At 40.3% G+C, this 19351-nt stretch overlaps 1 protein-coding gene across 1 annotated transcript in view; it reads left to right on the top strand.

Annotated features, from left to right (window-relative positions):
* The window catches only part of LOC143875999 (uncharacterized), a 76790-nt gene extending 66450 nt beyond the window's left edge, over nucleotides 1–10340 (top strand). The window contains exon 8 of the mRNA XM_077377595.1: nucleotides 9789–10340. Within this exon, the coding sequence (XP_077233710.1) occupies nucleotides 9789–10155 (367 nt within the window). The 3' untranslated portion in view covers nucleotides 10156–10340. The remainder of the gene's footprint in view (nucleotides 1–9788) is intronic.
* Nucleotides 10341–19351: the final 9011 nt, after the last annotated feature.

Raw genomic sequence — 19351 nt, 5'->3', positions numbered from 1 at the left:
CACCCCATCCTTGGTCAACTTATCCGCCACCCCGTTGGCCGATCTCCTAACATGACGGAAGGAGATATTGGTTCTCCCCACGCTATCATTTATCTTGTCAAAAAGCTCGGCAAATCTTCAAGGTGGGACATGAGCACCACTAAGCCAACAAATTACATTGAGGGAATCCCCTTCTACCACCACACATTCCAGGTCATCCTCCACCAACAATTCTACTAAAAATAGTAAGTTCTTATTTTCTTTCTTCTTGTCACTTGTGTTAGTGCTATGTTTGGGCTTAGGTAATGGGTCGTGGGTAATGTTTAGTGGTGTTATAGCTATGATTTAGCCGACACTTCAAACTTATTGCCGGCACACGTGTCCTGCCGTGTCCGACACGACACGCGTGTCCACACGTGTTGACACTCCTTTGGACACTTTTAATTGTACTGCTAGAAGGGTTAGACTTAATGTGGATGTGTGGACATATTTTTGTACTGTGTCAAGTGTGACATTCTGTTTTCTGATTGAATATTGTGTTTACTTCTTTTAGACAACTCGTATCCATGTTGAAACTGGACAGATGAATCCATATCATTACATATACTTTCTATTTTAGCCGTGTCCCCGTTTCTAAAGTTTTGGGGTTTGTCGTGTCCAACACTCCGTGTCCTTGTCGACACGCGACACTCATGTCCGTGTCAACAAATCATAGTGTTATAGGTTGATGTGGACATCCCCACATCTAGGCTAAATAAATGTCACTAAATCCAAAGAAACTCCTACATAGAAGGAAAAAAAAGCACATGTCCAATATAAAACAACTGAATCTAAGGCTGTTGAATCGCATCATCCTGGAAAAGTTGCAATGAATGGATAGGCAATCAACAGTCTCCTCTGACCCACTGCATGTACTACACCTGTTGATGATTACTCAGTTTATATTGCATAGATGATCGATTATGAGGATCTTATTCGGGCATGTGGTTCAATGTAAGATGGAGCAACTTACAGGTCGAAAATTCTAACAAATGACCTGACGGAGAATAACTCGTCAATACTCCATATCCATGCAGTCTCAATCTCCTCCCCCCTCCCAACCTACTAATGTACACAGACTCCACATTGTCCTTCAAATTTCCACGGAAATGTAAATGTCATACAGTTAGACAAAACCTTGTGCCTGAAAAATGTTAGACAAAACCTTGTGCCTGAAATATAACGTGGTACCGTCAATTTCTGCACTTTTTAAAAATGAACAATATTTGGTTTCCGTTCATTGATAAATTTTATCCTTCAAATTTCCATGAAAATGTAAATGTTAATTTGAATGTTTCTGTTACTACTGATGACTACATTAGAGATGAAGATATGAGAGAGAAGAGAGGAGAAGAGAGTTTAGGAGAACGAATGAATGAGATATCCCCTCACACACCCTATATATATACAGAGAGAATGACATAACTGCCCCTAGAAGGGTGCGCACATACATAACTTTATTCAACACTCACCCTCAAGCTGGAGCATGTATATCATACATTCCCAGCTTGTTACATAAATCGCTCAATCGAGCTCTACTCAATGGTTTTGTAAACATGTTTGCTATTTGATCATTCGATCTTGTAAACACAGTGCATATCTCCCCTTTTTGAATTCGATGAAAAATAAAGTGACAATCAACCTCTATATGTTTTGTCCGCTCATGAAAGAATGGATTCATGGTTATATGGATGGCGGACTTGTTGTCACAGTAAAGAGACGCAGAGGATGAGTAGGGCAGCCCAATCTCTGACATGAATGACCTCAACCAGATCAACTCACAACCGGTATAGGCTATAGCTCTGTTCTCAGCTTCTGCACTTGACCTTGATACAACTTCTTGTTTCTTGCTTTTCCACGACACTAAGTTACCTCCAACAAAAGTATAGTAGCCATTTGTAGACCTCCTGTCTGCAGGAGATCCTGCCCAATCTGCATCTAAATATCCCTCAATCCCCATGTGATTATGTTTTTTGAAGAGAAGTCATTTACCCGGAGCTTTCTTCAGATATTTCACTATTTGAATAACTGCCGACCAATGAGATGTCTGTGGAGCACTCAATACTGACTAACCACGACCACTGCATAAGCGATATCCGGACGTGTAACAGTGAGGTAAATCAACCTCCCAACTAAACGTCTGTATCTGGCTGGATCCTCCAGTAACTCCCCTTGATCAGGTGAAAGCTTGGTGTTTGGGTCCATGGGAGTATCAACAGGCTTTGCTCCCAGAGGACCAGTCTCCTCCAATATATCCAGTGCATACTTTCTTTGTGATAGAGATAGCCCTCCACATGAATATGACATCTCTATCCCTAGAAAGTATCTCAGAGACCATGATCCTTGGTGCAAAATTCCTTCAGAAGAAAGTGCTTCAGCCTTTATATATCTACAATGTCACTCCCTATAATTATGATATCGTCAACATAAACATTCAGGAAGATCCTCCCATCTTTGCCCTGAGAGCTAGACACTGAGTGGTCTACTGCACACTGTTTCATTATAAATCGTATCACTGCCTCACTAAATCTTCCAAACCAAGCACGAGGGGATTGCTTAAGACCATATATTACCTTTTCTAACTTGCAGACAACATTTTTCATCTCCCCCAGACCAACGAACCCAGGAGGTTGCTCCATATACACCTCTTCTTGCAGATCACCATGCAAGAAGGCATTCTTGACTTCTAACTGGTAAAGAGGCCACGACATGTTGACTACATCAGACCTTTGATAGAGGGAATCTTGGCCACTGGAGAGAATGTGTCCGTGTAATCAATGTCATATGTCTGTGTATACCCCTTTGCAACCAATCGAGCCTTCAGCCTTTCTAATGTCCCATCTGGTAGATATTTCACTGTGAATACGCACTTACAGCCAACCACCTGAGCCCCTGGTGGAAGATGGACCAATTGCCATGTATGATTCTCTTTCATAGCACCCATCTCCGCATCCATAGCTGCTCGCCAACCTGGATTAGCCAAAGCCTCGACAATAGAGTGAGGAATAGAGACTGAAGACGTAGATGACAAAAATGAACTGTAAGAGGGTGACACACGAGCATAAGAAATTACATCAGAGATAGGATGATGAGTTTTACGAGATCGCGTACGAGATGCAATCGGGGCTTCACCAGGGGAATCACTTACCTGAGGAGCAGTGGGCTGTCCAGTTAGCTGTGAGGGGGCTGGAGGGCATGAAGTGGCATCTTTACATGTAGGTTGTTGACAACGATGAGAATAAACCTGCAAAGGTTTGGGTTGATCGATAGGTGATGAAATCGGTACTGAGTAATGGCAGCGGAACCTGGGTAGAAGTAGGTCCATTAAAATAGGGCTTATCCTCAAAGAATGAAACATTAGTAGACACAAAAGCACAACGAAGCTGGGACTATAACATCTGTAGCCCTTTTGAGTGCGAGAATAGCCTAGAAAAACACATTTAATCGCTCTAGGGTCTAATTTATCTAATCAGGAGTAAGATCGTGAACAAAACACGTGCGACCAAACACTCTGGGAAGTAAGGGAATGGATTCCCAGAGGGATGCAAGACAGAGAAAGGTGACCTATTATCAAGAACAGAGGATGGAAGACGGTTCGCCAAAAAACAGGCTGTTAGAGTGGCTTCAGCCCAATATGATTTAGGAACATGCATCTGATACAGAAAGTCCTGGCTATGTCCACAAGATATCGAATTTTTCTCTCCGCAACACCATTTTGCTGAGAGGTATGGGCACACGATGATTGATGAATAATACCACGACTTGATATAAAATCCTGAAAACCATTGGAAACAGAGAAATATTCATGTGCATTATCTGTGCGTAAGCATTTAATAGAACAAGAATACTGATTAGATATTTCAGCTTAAAATGAGCGAAATATATTCAAAACTTCAGAACGATCTTTTATTACATATAACCAGGTCATCCTTGAATAATCATCCACAAAAATAACGAAATATCGACCTCCAAATAGTGGAGTCTTACATGGACCCCACACGTAAACCAGCTCAAACGGATGTAGGACACGACTAACTGAACGTGACTTGTAGGAAACACGATGGTGTTTTCCATACTGACAAGACTCACACTGAAACTGACTAAGTCATCAGACACAACTGAAGAATACTATATACAATCAGCTGGAGGGTGACCAAGACGGCATTGCCACATGTATGAATAAACCAAAGTACTCAGCGCAGTAGGTGTTGTATCACCGTCAAGGTAGTAGACTCCATCCACTTCATGACCATAACCAATCCTCCTCCCAGTTGCTAGATCCTGAAAAGAACAATAAGATGGAAAGAAGTAACGTCACCGAACAGTTAAGACGGCGAGTAAGTTGGCTAACAGAAAGAAGATTACGGGGGAAACTAGGAACACATAAAACAGACGAAAGCGATAAATGAGAACCGACAGATGTGTCCCCTGTATCAGAAATAGGGCAGGCACTTTGCCCCATTAGCTAAAGTAACCAGTGTGGAAGAAGAATTAGGCTTAAAGGGGCTAAGTAGGCTACTATTACCATTCATGTGATGAGAGGCTCCAGAGTCAATGAGCCATGAGCTGGAATGACTGAGAGAGCAAGGATGGGTTGCTACCTTCGCCAGAGTAGCAGTTGGTTGTTTCCCTTTGTCTTGTAGTCGTAGAAGAGCCTCGTATTCAGTGCGAGAGACCACTAAGGTGTCAGAAGAATCAGTAGGAACAATCGTTGAGGTAGTCCCTGAAACATGATGTGCAGCTCGAGAGGGTCGCAACTCTGGATGTAAATCATAACAGAAATCAACAGTATGACCCTCCATATCACAATGGGAACAATAACGGGCTCCACGACCACCAGTGCTACGACCTCCCCTCGGATCACAGCCAAAACCACGACCAATACCTCTGCGACCCCGATCCCGTGATCCTTTACTGTGCTCAGACTGAACAGTCAGGACAGACTGCTCACCAATAGAATCACGATGAGCATCCACCCGCAACGCTCGCTGAACACGGGAGAAGACCTCGTCCATGTCGGGTAAAGTACCAAGACCTAAGATCTGCTAACGAATAGGCAAAAACTCACGGCCTAGTCCATCCAAAAACCGAGTAACACGTAGCTCATTTTTCTGCTTGGCTAAAACGACAAGATCGGTAGATGGAGGATGATAGACGTCTAGCTGCTCACATAGACCAACAAAGTCAGAATAGTACTCAGAAACAGATCTCTCTCCCCACTTCACACTGAAGAAATCAGTGTAAACATCACAGATCCGAGTGAGATTGTTAGTCCCCAAATAGAGAGTCTCTGCACGTAACCAAACTGCATGACAAGTATTCAGAAACAACATATGACTAGCAATCTTGGGCTCCATACTCTGACTATTATGACTGAAGAAGAGCATCATCCTGACTCCACTTGTCGTAGGAGGATTCCTTAGGATTTAGTGGATCTGATGTAATGAAACTCAACTTGCCTTGCCCACAGAGATCAAGCTGAACAAATCGACTCCATGCAGGATAGTTTGATCCATCAAGTTTGATGGACGTCTAGAAGTTACAGGAAACTAACCAGAGACTGTAGACGACGTGGAAGGCACAACCATTTCGAATGACCACAATGAATCACAATGTCACAGATCTTTGAGTCCGCGGCAATAGCACTGACAAACAACAATGGCTGCCAAGTACCACGCACAAAACGATACTCCCAACCAAGAATCACATCAACCAGAGAACTACGAGGCACATCAAATCACTACCAATACCAACCACAATAACCCGAATAGGATCACATAGATCCACCAGCACAAACATCAACCAATCATAGTCATCACTATACAAATAACAACCATTAGTGTACGTTGATGACCAACAATCACTACCACCCACAAACGACAAAAGAAAATACCACCAATCAATACTAAATCAACCACAGAAATCACCAACATCTGAGCTCCATCAAATAACAAACAAACCACCAAGAAATAGTATCCACCGAGGCTATATCACAATCAAACATACGGCTCCGGGATATAAAGAAGCACCAACACCATGAGCAAACATTATTATCGTAAAAAGAACACTAAACAACTATCCGGAACCAACTACAAGATGAAAAACATCCACAAAGAGAATGGTAAGAGATGGAATCGTGGTAACGGAAGTTTAGGGGCTGCAAAGGGACAGCAAAGGATGATTGCGGCAAGGTCTGTGGAGAAAAGTAATGTTAGGGTTTGGATAATGGGGCTGCGGCAATGGTAGGGACAGCAAGGGATGGTTGCAGCAAGGTCTGTAGGAAGAAAGTGGTGTTAGGGTTTGAGTTATAGGGTTGCGGCGAGGGTAGAAACAATAAGAGAGGGCTGCGGCAATTATTGCGGCAACTGCTAGGATTAGGGTTAGGGTACAAACAGGTTGGGGTTAGGGTTAGGGGGTTGCGGCAACTGCTAGGATTAGGGTTAGGTTGGATTAGGATCTGTAGATTTAGGGTTAGTATTAGGTACATGTTACTACTAATGACTACATTAGAGATGAAGATATGAGAGAGAAGAGAGGAGAAGAGAGTTTGGGAGAACGAATGAATGAGAGAGATATCCCCTCACACACCCTATGTATTAATATATATATATATATCTATATATATATATATATATATATATATCTATATATATATATATGTGTGTGTGTGTGTGTGTGTGTATACAAAGAGAATGACATAACTGCCCCTAGAAGGGTGCACACATACATAACTTTATTCAACAGTTTCTATGTTCTACTGTACTGTAGCACTATAGGGCGATTTTGTTCATGATCATGGCAACGACTTAAAGAAATAGAAATTAAAGAAATAAAAGTCATGAATAGAAGCTTCCCCAATTGGTGTTGCTCAATAATCTTCTCTCCTATCTTGTATTCTCTCTTCCTTTATCTCTTCCTTTATCTTTTCCTTACTTCCTTTCTTCTCCTTTTTCTTCTTTCTCTATGGTCATACCCACTGTTGGTTTCAACTTTGTATCAGAGAAGGCGAACCATATCCCAGGTTGACGTTAGCAACTATGTGGCCATGGAGAGGCTTGGCCTCTCCTAAAGTTTTATTGAGGATTTGTGGTGTTCATTCCCTACTTTGATGGCAATTTGAAGGTGCAACCTGTTTTTATTTATCTTTGAAAAACAGAGAACATCAGATCTTGTGATTTTAGTTCAGATTTGGAGTATTGTTAGTTCAAACTAGAGCAGGGATACCTCATGCCTAATTTGGAACAAATAGTACGAAATTTCTCACGACCAAGTACTTTGGTGAAGATATATGCTAGTTGATCATTGGTACGTAGCAGAAATCTAACTGTTCAGAGATCTTTTCTCGAATAAAGTGATTATCAACCTCAATATTTTTACTCATCTTATGATAAACTCAATTGCTTGTTGTATGGATTGCCGCCTAGTTGTCGCAATACATCTTTATTTGTTCATCGATCTTAAACCATCTAAAATGTAAGATTTGTAATCCAGATTAACTCACAAGTAATATGATTCATCGCCTTGTACCCAGCTTCTGCACTTGATCCAGCAAGTACATGAATTCTCCATGTACGTCAAGTACTCAACATTATCAGAACAAAGTACTCAAATTAGACCAAATTGGATATGAATTTCCTTATGGAACAATTTAAATATGGAAAAGATTCCAACCCTTTCTTTCACCAAATATAACTAATATCATTATTGAAAAATCATCAACAAAGATTAAAATGTATTTATATTCAAAAAATGGCTTTATTCTGCTTGGACTCCAAATATTAGTATGAACTACACAAAAAGGAAATGAGTCTTCTATTATTTCTAGAATTAAATGGGACTATGATTCTTGCCTAAATTACATGCCTCACACTCTTAAGTTCTAAACTATATGTTGAATGTGAAGAAGGAACTAAAGATTTCAAACTACTCGGAGATGGATGACTGATCCGACAGTGGTTGATAAGTTGGGAGGAAGCCGAATGTAGAGCAGCATCATAACCATGATCCTGGTAATAAAGTCCATCCGAGAGGAAATCGAATGTAGAGCAACATCATAAAGTCCATGATCCAGATTGTAAAGTCCATCTGAGTTCTGTCCAACTCTAATTGTCCTCTGTCTTTACAACTCAACTCAACTAAGCCTTTGTCCCAAACTAGTTTGGGTCGGCAATTGTCCTGTGTCTTTAGATGCTGAAAAATACAGAAAATAATAGTGTTAGTTGTTACTAAACACATGGGACTTAGTATACTTACTGATAACAAGCTAAAATGAAACTTAGGGATATGTAGAACTGAAGACGGCGAATGGGAAGAGGTAGGAAAATGTGGACCTCTATCAAATGTAGTAGACAAAGAACCATCAACAAGGATTATGTTAGAACAAACTTGTCAAATGGGGAAAATATAGATGCCTCACATTTCATGTGGTTAGAGCCTTCAGAAGTAGTGGCCCAGTGAGAGGACCTCTGTGAAACAAGAAACACAAAATTAGATATTTTATATGGTATGTGCACGTGAAGTCCAGTATTTTTCAAATATTAAAATTGCCCACTTCATCGGATGATCCAAACCGTTCATTTGTTTGGCCTCACTGTTTCTACCCAAGCTGTTTTTGGTCTGCCCCTGCCTCTTTTTACTCCATCTACTTGGCACGAGTCACTTCTTCTCATTGGAGCATCCAAAGGCCGACGTTGGATATGCGCAAACCATCATAAGCAGTGTTGTCTCAACTTCTCCTCAATTGGTGCCACCCCCACCTTTTTACGGATGTCTTCATTTTTAAAATGGTCCATGTAGACGAACCCAACTAGTGTCAAGATTAGACTTAGTCAATTTGAGCCGGGTAGATCCTTTCACCTTCTTCATGAAAATTTTCTAAAGGATTCATTAGCCGACCCCAACTAGTTTGGGACAAAGGCTTAGTTGATTTGAGTTGAGTTGAATTCCATGTTCAAATAAAAAAGAATGGACAGAGGATGCTTAGAGAAAGAACTCGAGCCAAGGGGAAGAGAGAAGTAGAAGATGAAGAAGAAGAAAAACAAGAAAATGAAATCCATAGGTTTTTGGTGCTTATCCCCCGAACCTTATCACCATATCTTTCACAAGTTTGCCACTATCTAAGATGTATCCTAATTTAAATGCACATGCAATAAAAATAAACCTATAACAAAATTCAACAGGATAATGTGAAAGTTAGCTCCGCATAGTAATTGCTTTAAAAAATTTCATTATGTAGGAACTGCAAAACTAGACATATTTCCTGAATAATATATCCTTTAGATTCATAACTCAGTCATTTACTCAGCATATAAGTGTGTGTGCAACATGACCAAAACCACCCTCACGCATGTCTCCATGATGCAGATAGTAGGCCCAATAAGAGGCATATTGGCCCATTAGGATTTATTTCCATGTTATTTAGTTTCTAGGATTTTATTTCCATGTTTTTAGTTTTAGGGCTTTTATTTTCCATGGATTTTTATTTCAATTGCCTATAAATATGCCTCATGTATTAGGGATTTTAAGCTATCAGAATCATGTATGAGTCAGAAACACCACTCCATTATCAACAATAATTTCTTTAATCTATTGGTATCTGCTTGAAGGTTTTCATCTTTTTCAGGCTTTCTGCCAACCCTCACAACAGAGTTTGGTTTCCAGATGTTTCTGTCTAAGCAGTAAAGATAGTTGCAATTCCTCCTCACACATGTTAATAATAGGCCCCAACATTTGGTATTATATGATCAAAGAATATTGTTTTTATTCTGCAGAGCGATGCTATGGGATATTAGAAAGAACCAAGAGAAACCAGAACCTGTGGCTGATTTGGATGGTCACATAGGTCATGTAACTCACTTGCACATGGATCTGTACAAAATCGTCACTGGTGGACCAAAGGATTTGTATGTCAAGATTTGGGAAACTGATACCGGTACGTTAGCCAATTCTTTGACCTGCTGCATTCCGGAGGAATTGGAATCTGCCATTGGCTTGTCAGCTATGGCAGTGAATGGGTATCGAATAGTTACTAGTAGTTGTGGTGCAGAACCAGGCCTTTTTTACTTTAGGGACTTCACCAACTCTTCCCGTCCAGTTTCTTTAGACGAGGACAATCCTTCATCCAGGTTTTGGGAGTGATAATTTTGATATGACAATTGCGTTTGTTTTAGTTACAAACCCAATGAAGACTTTCTATCATGGTTAAGAATACTCGGAAGTTTTGAAGCTGTCGATGATGAAATCTTGTGTTTATGTTATAGTATCACAATATGAAACACAAAATTTCACAATTTGAAATCTCATATTTATCAGAATTTTTCGTCGCAACTGTAATTGTTTGAAGAAAATGATAGATTCAAACTGGTCCTCCACAACAATGGATTTTCACACCCCTACCCATTGGTGGTGGGGGGATATGGACCGCCCTGGCTTGGTAAGCATGTTCCATTACAAGGGTATTTATTCAATCTTGTGTGAGCTGGGGCCAGTTTGAAAATCCAGGTATTTATTTCATTTTATACGGGTATTCCTTTTTTCTTTTTCTTTTTATAGCTAAACTAGGATTGAACTTGGGACCTCGAGGTTGAAGAAAACACCTTGACATAATTATTTTTTTTTATAGGTAAGGTGTGATTGAACCTCTGACCTCAAGGCTGAAGAACAAAACCTCGACATGGGTGTTCTTTTTTCTTTTATAAGCTGGAATTGAACCTCCGACCTCCAACGTTGAAGAACAAAACCTTGACACGGGTGTTCTAGGGGGCATGGTCTATTCATGATGTGGCTCAACAAATGAATGTTTTGATCATTGAAATACACTTATGCTTCTTCACCTTAACTCTTGCCCACCCTTTAGTACTTCCTCTTTGAAAAATATCAATGGGTACCATGTCAAATCTCTTCATAGATTATATGGCTAATGCTTTAACACCTTTTGGTCAATATGAGTTGAAAGTAGATAATGGATTTTTTTTAACAAATATGTACAAAGACTGGTAGATGGATGCTTTTATTTTTTTGTACTTTTTAAGTTCTCATGGGGCTTGGGCTTCCGGAACAAGATTACATTGGTGCTTGGCGTACTGAATTATAGGTCTCAATTGGGATTTACCCACTAGTTTTGCATCTACAGAGGTAACAAGTTTAGAATCCTTATGGACCAAAACAGATTCACCTCTTGGAAAAGTATTGAAAAACGAATTTTTTGTTTCTCTTCCTGAGCTTAAGAGAAGCCAATTTAGGGGTTGATATAGTTAACTAAGAAATAAATTTTTTTTTTTTTGAAAGATGACAACTTTATTGATAATATGAACTATACAATGAGGGGTCCCAACCTGCATTACATAGAATCAATTAAAAGTGGCAAGGAGTATACTCCTGAGCTAGAGAAAATGAAGAAAATCTACTAAACATCCGCTTCAGCGAGGACCACCCATCCTTGTACTGCCGAGAGTCTTCACCGCCCCCAAACCTCCAAAGGTCGAATCCAATGAAAAGTGCCATATTTGGGGGCCTCTCATGCAAGGCTTTCCTCAAAATAGATTTGTCGTCACTATTTAGATGGTCATACAGTTTGGTGATGTAGGCAAGCCATCAAAATCGGAAGAAACTCATCTATGCTATACTGAATTTGGGGCTCTAGCAGATATACAACCCCGGATCTCGGGATCAGGACCTCCAGAGGATCGCTGGATACCTAACCTTCTTCCATCATACATCAAACTATCATCTTCATGCAGAGCCGATTATGCCTCCGCCCAACCCCAAAAATCGATCCCAAAATTCTGCCAAATTCCCAGAATAAAATCTGAGTGCATAGGGAAGCTGATTTTCCCAAGTCCTCATAGGAAGCCATTTCTACTATTCTAAAAATCCTATATTCAAAATGAAAGGGGAGGGCTTTTTAATAATCGAAGCGAAGGACTAGAGAGCCTTGGAATCTCCAATCCTAGAGAAGGGTGCTACGAATTCTGACGACACGCCACCCTATTTACCAGCCAAAATCAAAACATCAACCTACTTTTAATAGACTAAAACTTTTTCAGCTCCGGGAACCCCAACTATAGATTTAGGTATAGATGGGTCCAAACCTAGGGAATCTGGAAACAAGTTTAGAATTCTAACCAAGTTCTTTGCACCCGGTTTGGAACCCAAGATAGTACTTAGTTTATTCATAATGAAACGAGCTTGGGAATTTGACCCAATGTATTGGCAAAATGAGTCCTTAAAAGAACCACCACGGGCACGGTTACCAAAATACTTTCTGGCGTAAGAAGGATGCCTCTGCCGGATACGAGGAGTAGATTTCTTGGGACTTTCCAACGTACCCGAAAATTCTTTATTTTTCTGTTCAAATCCCATCATGCCTTTTTCAGGATAGGCTAACGGCACGATCACAGGCCTCCCAACAAGAGAATTTGAATGTGAATTTGAGAATATAATGGGGCCCAACTACTCAACAGGCAAGGTCGCCGGAGGCCGGACCGCCAAAAGGAAGGAGCCTTATTCCTGGACAGGTTCTGGCGTTACCTTAGAGAGCTCAACCCCAATGGGATAGTACTGGCCCCAGATCTTGAGCTTAACATCAGAGCTAGAGAAGAGCCATCGAGGGGCTAGAATCTTAGTCGAAACGAAGGTTATGCAGTTCTGATGGCTGCCCTCCATCTTGGTTTCAATTACCTTACCAAAGAGGCCCCCTAACGCCTCCACCTTAGAAACAGCCCAGGCATGCAAAGGGATGCCATAAAAACGAACCCAAAGCTCCTCCTCTCCTTGAGTGAAATCCTTTGACCATGGCGAGAGGGAGAGAAGATGATTGTCCAAGGCCGCAGGTCCCTTGGCAAGAATCTGTGAGGCCTGCTCTTCTGATTCAAACATAAAAAGGACTTCATCCTTTTCAAGGACAGAAGGGCAGTCTAACAACGGGATTTTTCAGGAGACCTGTGCCTACTTCCACAGCTCCTGCAAGGTCTCCTTTTGATTTTTCTTTTTCCCGACTAAGCAGGATCTGAGGGAATCTAATCGCACATCTAATTCCTTCCCTGATATGGACAAAATTGGAGCCGGTAAATTGAGATTGCGAAAGATTTGACCTGACTCCGGCCAAGGGTTGAAATCATCATCCTTAGATTGTGTTCTAGAAAATCGAGGAACCCATTTTAAAGAAGATCTGATCGAGTGACACCAACGACACTCAGCCCGCCATTTATAGTTTAAGTATTGACACGGGGAACAAAACCATGCCCCAAGCCTTTTCTCTTGGCCCAGAGTGGGTTTCCCAAAGGATGCTCTTTTCCCGCCCAAGGAGGCAGAGAGGAGGAGGGATTCATGGAAGATACTCTATTATGGTAATACTCTGGACCAAGCCTTTCTCTTGGCCAGAGTGGGTAATACTCTGGGCCAACCCACTCTGGGCCAAGCCTTTTCTCTTGGCCCAGAGTGGTTTTCCCAAAGGATGCCCTTTTCCCGCCCCTAAGAAATAATAAACGGTAATACTCTATTATGAACATAAACAGCCATGACTCGCAGCGTTTTTGTGGAAGTAAAAAAGTGAGTAGTAAGAGAATGAATTGTAAATAGGTGATGGTACTTAATAAATGGAAGTCATTGTTTCTTGGATTGTCCAATTACACCAACTTGCCATATTCTCTAACCAATTGGGAAATGATAAGATCCACTTTTTTAGTATTGTCCCAATTCTCAAACTGGGAGACTACTCTTTTACGCTAGAGGGGGCAGTCCCAAGTGGGCTGTTGCTAGTGTCCATCACAGAAGGTATTTCGCGGATGGGCTGTTGCATGTTATAGCAGCCACCTCGTGAATGAAGACTAAATCTGCTGAAAAGTCAGTCTATGTGGCTGCTCTCACATGCAACAGCCCATCCGTGAAATGCTTTTTGTGATGGACCCTAGCAAATCCCAAAAGAATAAATGGGGAATGTATCATTTCCCATATTATGAAACTTGAGAGGGTGGGAGTCCGGGGAGCATGAAAATCTCCTAAAAATCAGGAAAACCAATTTTAAGCATTTACTTTTTATTTACTATTTTTAGGGATTTTTGGTACTAATGGTTTTTCATGGTTGTCAAAGATGGCCTTGTAAAACCACTTGGCTGTGTTATTAGCCGTTGGGTCATAACGGTTACGGATAAGGGAATATATAAGCAAATCCCTTTACTTGTGAGATTATCTTTCTAAGAAAACACACAAAGGAAAGCCCCTTTTATGGAGTAGTAGTCCCTCTGCCTGTAGCCCAATTAAGCGATTATTGGAATTGTCTTCGAGCTTTCTTCCTGCATTCATCTCTTTGCATTGCATTGTATACATCCAAGCATTGCATCTGGTATTTAGTTCTTCTCTGTCTGATGGGTTTTCAGGCCTTGGGGTTTTGAGAGTTCTACGGATTCTTTTAAAACCCAAAACAGGGCACACAAAAGTATCATGTATGTTCATGTCTTTTTTAAGAGTTTTTATATGATGCCCGACCGTCAAAGTAACAAGAGCTAGGTGGCAAACCACTTTAGCCCTTGCAGAATTGACGGTCAGCCACCATATAATTTCTCCCTTTTTAAACCCCTTAACAGTGCACACAAGAATATCATGCAAGTATGTTCGGGAGAGAAGGGTTAGAGGGAGTGAGTCACAAGTTGTTCATCTTGAGTGAGAAATTGAAAGCAAGGGGAAAGGATTATCGTTAAATGGGACATTTGTGGATCTCGGGTCTTGATTGAAAACTTGCTTTTTTTTTTCTCATATTGCACGTTTAGATCTCCCCCGTGGATATTGGAATCATTGCCCAGTTGGGTCTCTAATAATTAAAGCTTCATAAATTTATAATCTCTTATAAATTTATAATCATTGCCCAGCATGGGTTGGCTATTCATGTTGAAGGTCATCTGATAGGGGATTAGGAAAAAGGAAAATGTTATTTATTGCAAAGAATATGATACTATCTAACGAATGAACCAAGTGAAGTAGTTGAGATATTCTCACAGTATCCAAAGAAAATCACACTTTTGGTCATAATGAGTGGATTAGATTCAAAGTGCTCTTATCATGTGTGCTTAGTGAGAGAATATTTTGTTACCTTCCAAGATATAAGGGCAGGTGTAGTGTCCTTAGGTGATGGGTCAACTTGTGACTCCATGGGAATTGGGATGGTGTAGATCAAGATGTTCGATGGACTGGTTAATACTTTGGGTGGTGTGGCGTATGTCCCAAAGATAAGAAAAAAATCTAATATATCTTGATCGAATGGACTCTAGTAGTTGCAGGTGTTCAACTGCAAGTAGAGCGATGAAAATCACATGCGCTTGTATGATTTTGATGAAAGGAAAGAAGTGTGGCGGATTCTATCATCTGTTTTGGGATACGGTAACTAGCGTTCTTAAGATCTAGATAGATGGTTGGAAATGGCGTGCCGATGGAAAGTACTTGCATAAGGCCTCTTTCTCAATTCGGACAAAGATGGGTTTCCATGTTGTAGACGATAGTGAGATGGCAGTTCCTGCGATGGGGAGGACGGATCAAGATCCTTCTCTAGGGTTGATGAAAACAAACAACGGTGGAGATTGTTGGGAAGGTTGCCTTGTTTCCCATGACAGGGATTTCGTAGTTGTCGTGGGAAACCAAAAGAGAAGAGTTTAAGGTTGGTTTAGGCTTTTGGAAAAACCTAGTTATAAAAACCCTTTGTAATATATCCAAAGCAGGGTGTGGCGGTTACCTCAAGGGGCTTGAGAGAAAGAGAAGGGAAAATGACAAAAAAAATGAGAGAAAAGAATGCTTCTGGGTTTTTCTCTTAGGTTGCTAATGGGTTTCTCTAGTGTGCAGTCTTGTTTGGGAAGACAAGGGGAATGGTTGTAGTTTGTGGGTTTGCAAGCTAATCCTATTGAAGTCATTGTAGTTTTGTTTTCACAGTGGAAGATCGTTTCCTCACTCGTGGATGTACGCATCTTGGCCGAACCACATAAAATCTTGATGTGCATCTTGTGATTTGCTTTTATTTCTACTTTTCTATTTATTTGTGTATCACCGGATCATAATTTACTTGGCAGATTTTCTCAACAAATAACAAAGTCATCAGAAAGGCCAATTGCCATTTTTTAAACAAATAGTCTCCTGCCATATGAAAAACTAGAGAATTGCTATGAAGTAGTTGTATTATTGATGCAGTATGAAAACCTCGAACAATCTTGTTGCATAGCTGCGGGTGCAAAATAGACAAAAGAAAGAAAAAAATGGCTTCTTCTATCACCGTCGTGGGGAATGTAATACTTCAATCTCCATGGAAGGGGATGAGATTTACTTTGATCTCATTGAAGTCAAGTTTCTCAAAGTGAAATTGGAAAATACTCAAAAGTTCTCCAAGAACTAAAAAGCCTAAAGGGCAATTTTCATTCAATAAATCAAAAAATCCATTACAATGCTTTCATAATATTTATGAGGAAAGTGTTCCTGCGCATCTGTGCAGGGAGCTTCCCTTATCTTAAGTGGCTTAAAAGCCACAGATTGGTTCGTACATCGGGTCCACCTTTGCAAGGTCCACAAAAAGTGACCAATTGGTGGCTTTTAAGCCACTAAAGTAGAAATCTCGTAATAAGCATGTAGCAGGATAATAAATCGTCATAACTTAGTCAAATCATGTCCAAATCGCACGATCTTGGGCTCGTTAGATAGTAATCGAAAAACCTTTCTAAATATACCAAAATCAACGGCGATGATAAATTTGCTCCCTTTAATATGAATATGATGCCAAAAGTGTTAAAGTCTGCCACATACCCTCTTTTAACCAGTTAATAGTTAAAGTCTACCGCAGACCCCCTTTAACCGGTTAATAACTCTCTCTCTCTCTCTCTCTCTCTCTCTCTCTCTCTCTCTCATACCCTTGGTGGGCCCAACAGTACTCTCTCCCCACCTTTGGTGGAGCCCAACATCACTCTTATTACTAATGTTTTCAGTTTCTATAATGGTTTCAAATTTGGTTTCGGAAAGCGTTTTGGTTGTCACTGAAACCTGATTTTCGGATGAAATTTCAATTTTCGGGCGAAATCTACTAAATCAAATAAAATAATATCTTATTTCATAGAAAATTTTGGCTGAAATTTCGGGAAAGTGTTAAATAACGGAAAAATCGATTTTTTTGGGTAAAATTCCTTAAATTTAATTTCGGCTGAAATTTGGGGGAAAGCGAAATTTCGATCAAAATTTTATACCGTTTTGGGTATACACGATTTCTGTTTCAGTCGAAATTGAAAACCATGGTTACTACAACAGTAATAATAGCAGTTTTTATTTTTTTTATTTTTTTATTTGTGTGGGTAAGAGTGGTAGGGTTAATTTGACATAGATTTATCAAGGTAGGGTTAATATGATGTGGATTTATCAAGGTATTGGCATGAAGAGCTGAACCTAGAAGCCGAAAGCCAAGAGCTTTTTAAAAAAAAAAATTGGTATGGATTAGGAGAACTACTTTGGAATCCAAAAATTTCAGACTGAGCAGGACTAAGACAGAGTATTTGGAGTGCAACTTTAGTAATGTAAGGAGGCCGGATAAGGATGTAATAAATATGACTGGACAAGAAGTACCTAAGAGGGATATCTTTCGCTATCTTGGTTCAAGCCTACATAAGGAAGGAGAGATTGAAGAGGATGTTAACCATAGAATAAGAGCAGGTTGGTTGAAGTGGAAGCATGCTTCAGGAGTTCTGTGCGACCGCTAAATACCTACCAAGTTGAAGGGAAAGTTTTATAAGACAGTTGTGAGGCCAGCCATGCAATACGGCTCATAATGTTGGGCCACCGAGAAGCAGCATGTGCATAAGATGAGTGTAGCGGAGACGCGAATTCTTAGATGGATGTGCGGCCATACAAGGCTAGATTGAATTAAAAATTAAGACATCCGTAAAAAGGTCGGGGGGTGGGCACCAATTGAGGAGAAGAAGAGATAACACCGCTTAAGATGGTTTGGCAATATCCAACATAGGCCTTTGGATGCTCCAGTGAGAAGAAGTGGCTCGTGCCAAGTTGATGGAGTAAAAAGAGGTAGGGGCCAACCGAAAACAACTTGGGTAGAAACAGTGAGGAAAGACTTGAGGGCTAGGAACATAACAGATAACATGACCTTGGATAGGAAGTGTGGAAGAAAATGATCCATGTAGACGAACCCAACTAGTGTAAGGATTAGACTTAGTCAATTTGAGCCGAGTAGACCCTTTCACCCTCTTCATGAAAATTTTCTAAAGGATTCATTAGCCGACCCCAACTAGTCTGGGACAAAGGCTTAGTCGAGTTGAGTTGATATGGATTTATCAAGGCATTGGCATGAAGAGCTGAACCAGGAGCTGGAAGCCAAGTTTTTTTTTTTTTTTAATTTGACGAGGATTTATCAAGGTCTGAAGAGCTGAACCCAGAAGAGATTTTTCTCACTGTTGAAAATCTGGAAATTGGTTGACCATTCAATTTATTATTTTCAGTCTGTCTTTTTCATGGATATTTGTTAGTGTTGAGCTAGATATTTGAAACCAGTGACTTTTTATTAGAGATATTTCAATTATTTATTGATGGGGTTTGATGGGATGTATGTTTGTGAGGCATAGGCATGATGAGCTGAATCCAGAAGCTGAAGCCATAGTGATTTATTCATTGCTAAACATTTGGATATTGGTGGTTTCTGTTAATGTCAATAACATTGACAATATAAAAAATATCAATCAGGCTATTTCTTTTATTTTTTATAATTTTTTAGCAACTAAAATTTGTTGGTTCAGTGCATCTTTTGAGTTTTGACTGCTGTATTTTCTTCTAGTTTTTTTTTTTTTTTTCCCTTAATGGATACTTTCAAGAATCATTAGGAGGAAAATATAACCCAAATTTTGAGTTGAGTGACCCTTCATTTGATTCATAGTTCAAGTAGAAAAGCTATTGTATTTGGTTTTATGTGATCATAGAATGGTCTCAGCCATGGTAGTTCAATATTCTTGAAGCAGGCACCTGATTGAAATACCAACCAACACCTCCATGCCCCACATAGCCAGGGATTCAACTTGAGCTGTCAAAGTTCAGCTTAGCAACTCCAACTGGCGAGGAACCTTTTGTAACATGGCTTTAGGGGATTTTTTGCTGCAGTCCATGTCAAGGAGCAACATGGGTGAGGTGAATGTTAGTCTCCTTGACTTCGGGTTATATGACACAAATTTTCTTACTAAACACATCAGGTTCAGGTTGCATGCAGCCTAAAGATTTTGTTCCAGGCATTTGGTTACTGGTGGAGATACCTTGGCATCAGAGGGGTGTACCAACTTCCAATTGAATAGGCTTTTTTTCGCCTTCCTTATGT

This window comes from Tasmannia lanceolata, unplaced genomic scaffold (genome assembly GCF_043159265.1).
Source record: "Tasmannia lanceolata isolate RefF3 unplaced genomic scaffold, GAP_Taslan_0.1 ptg000004l, whole genome shotgun sequence".
NCBI classification, from domain to species: domain Eukaryota; kingdom Viridiplantae; phylum Streptophyta; class Magnoliopsida; order Canellales; family Winteraceae; genus Tasmannia; species Tasmannia lanceolata.
The sequence above is the reverse complement of the archived record's forward strand: the minus strand, read 5'-3'. Positions and strand labels throughout refer to the sequence as shown.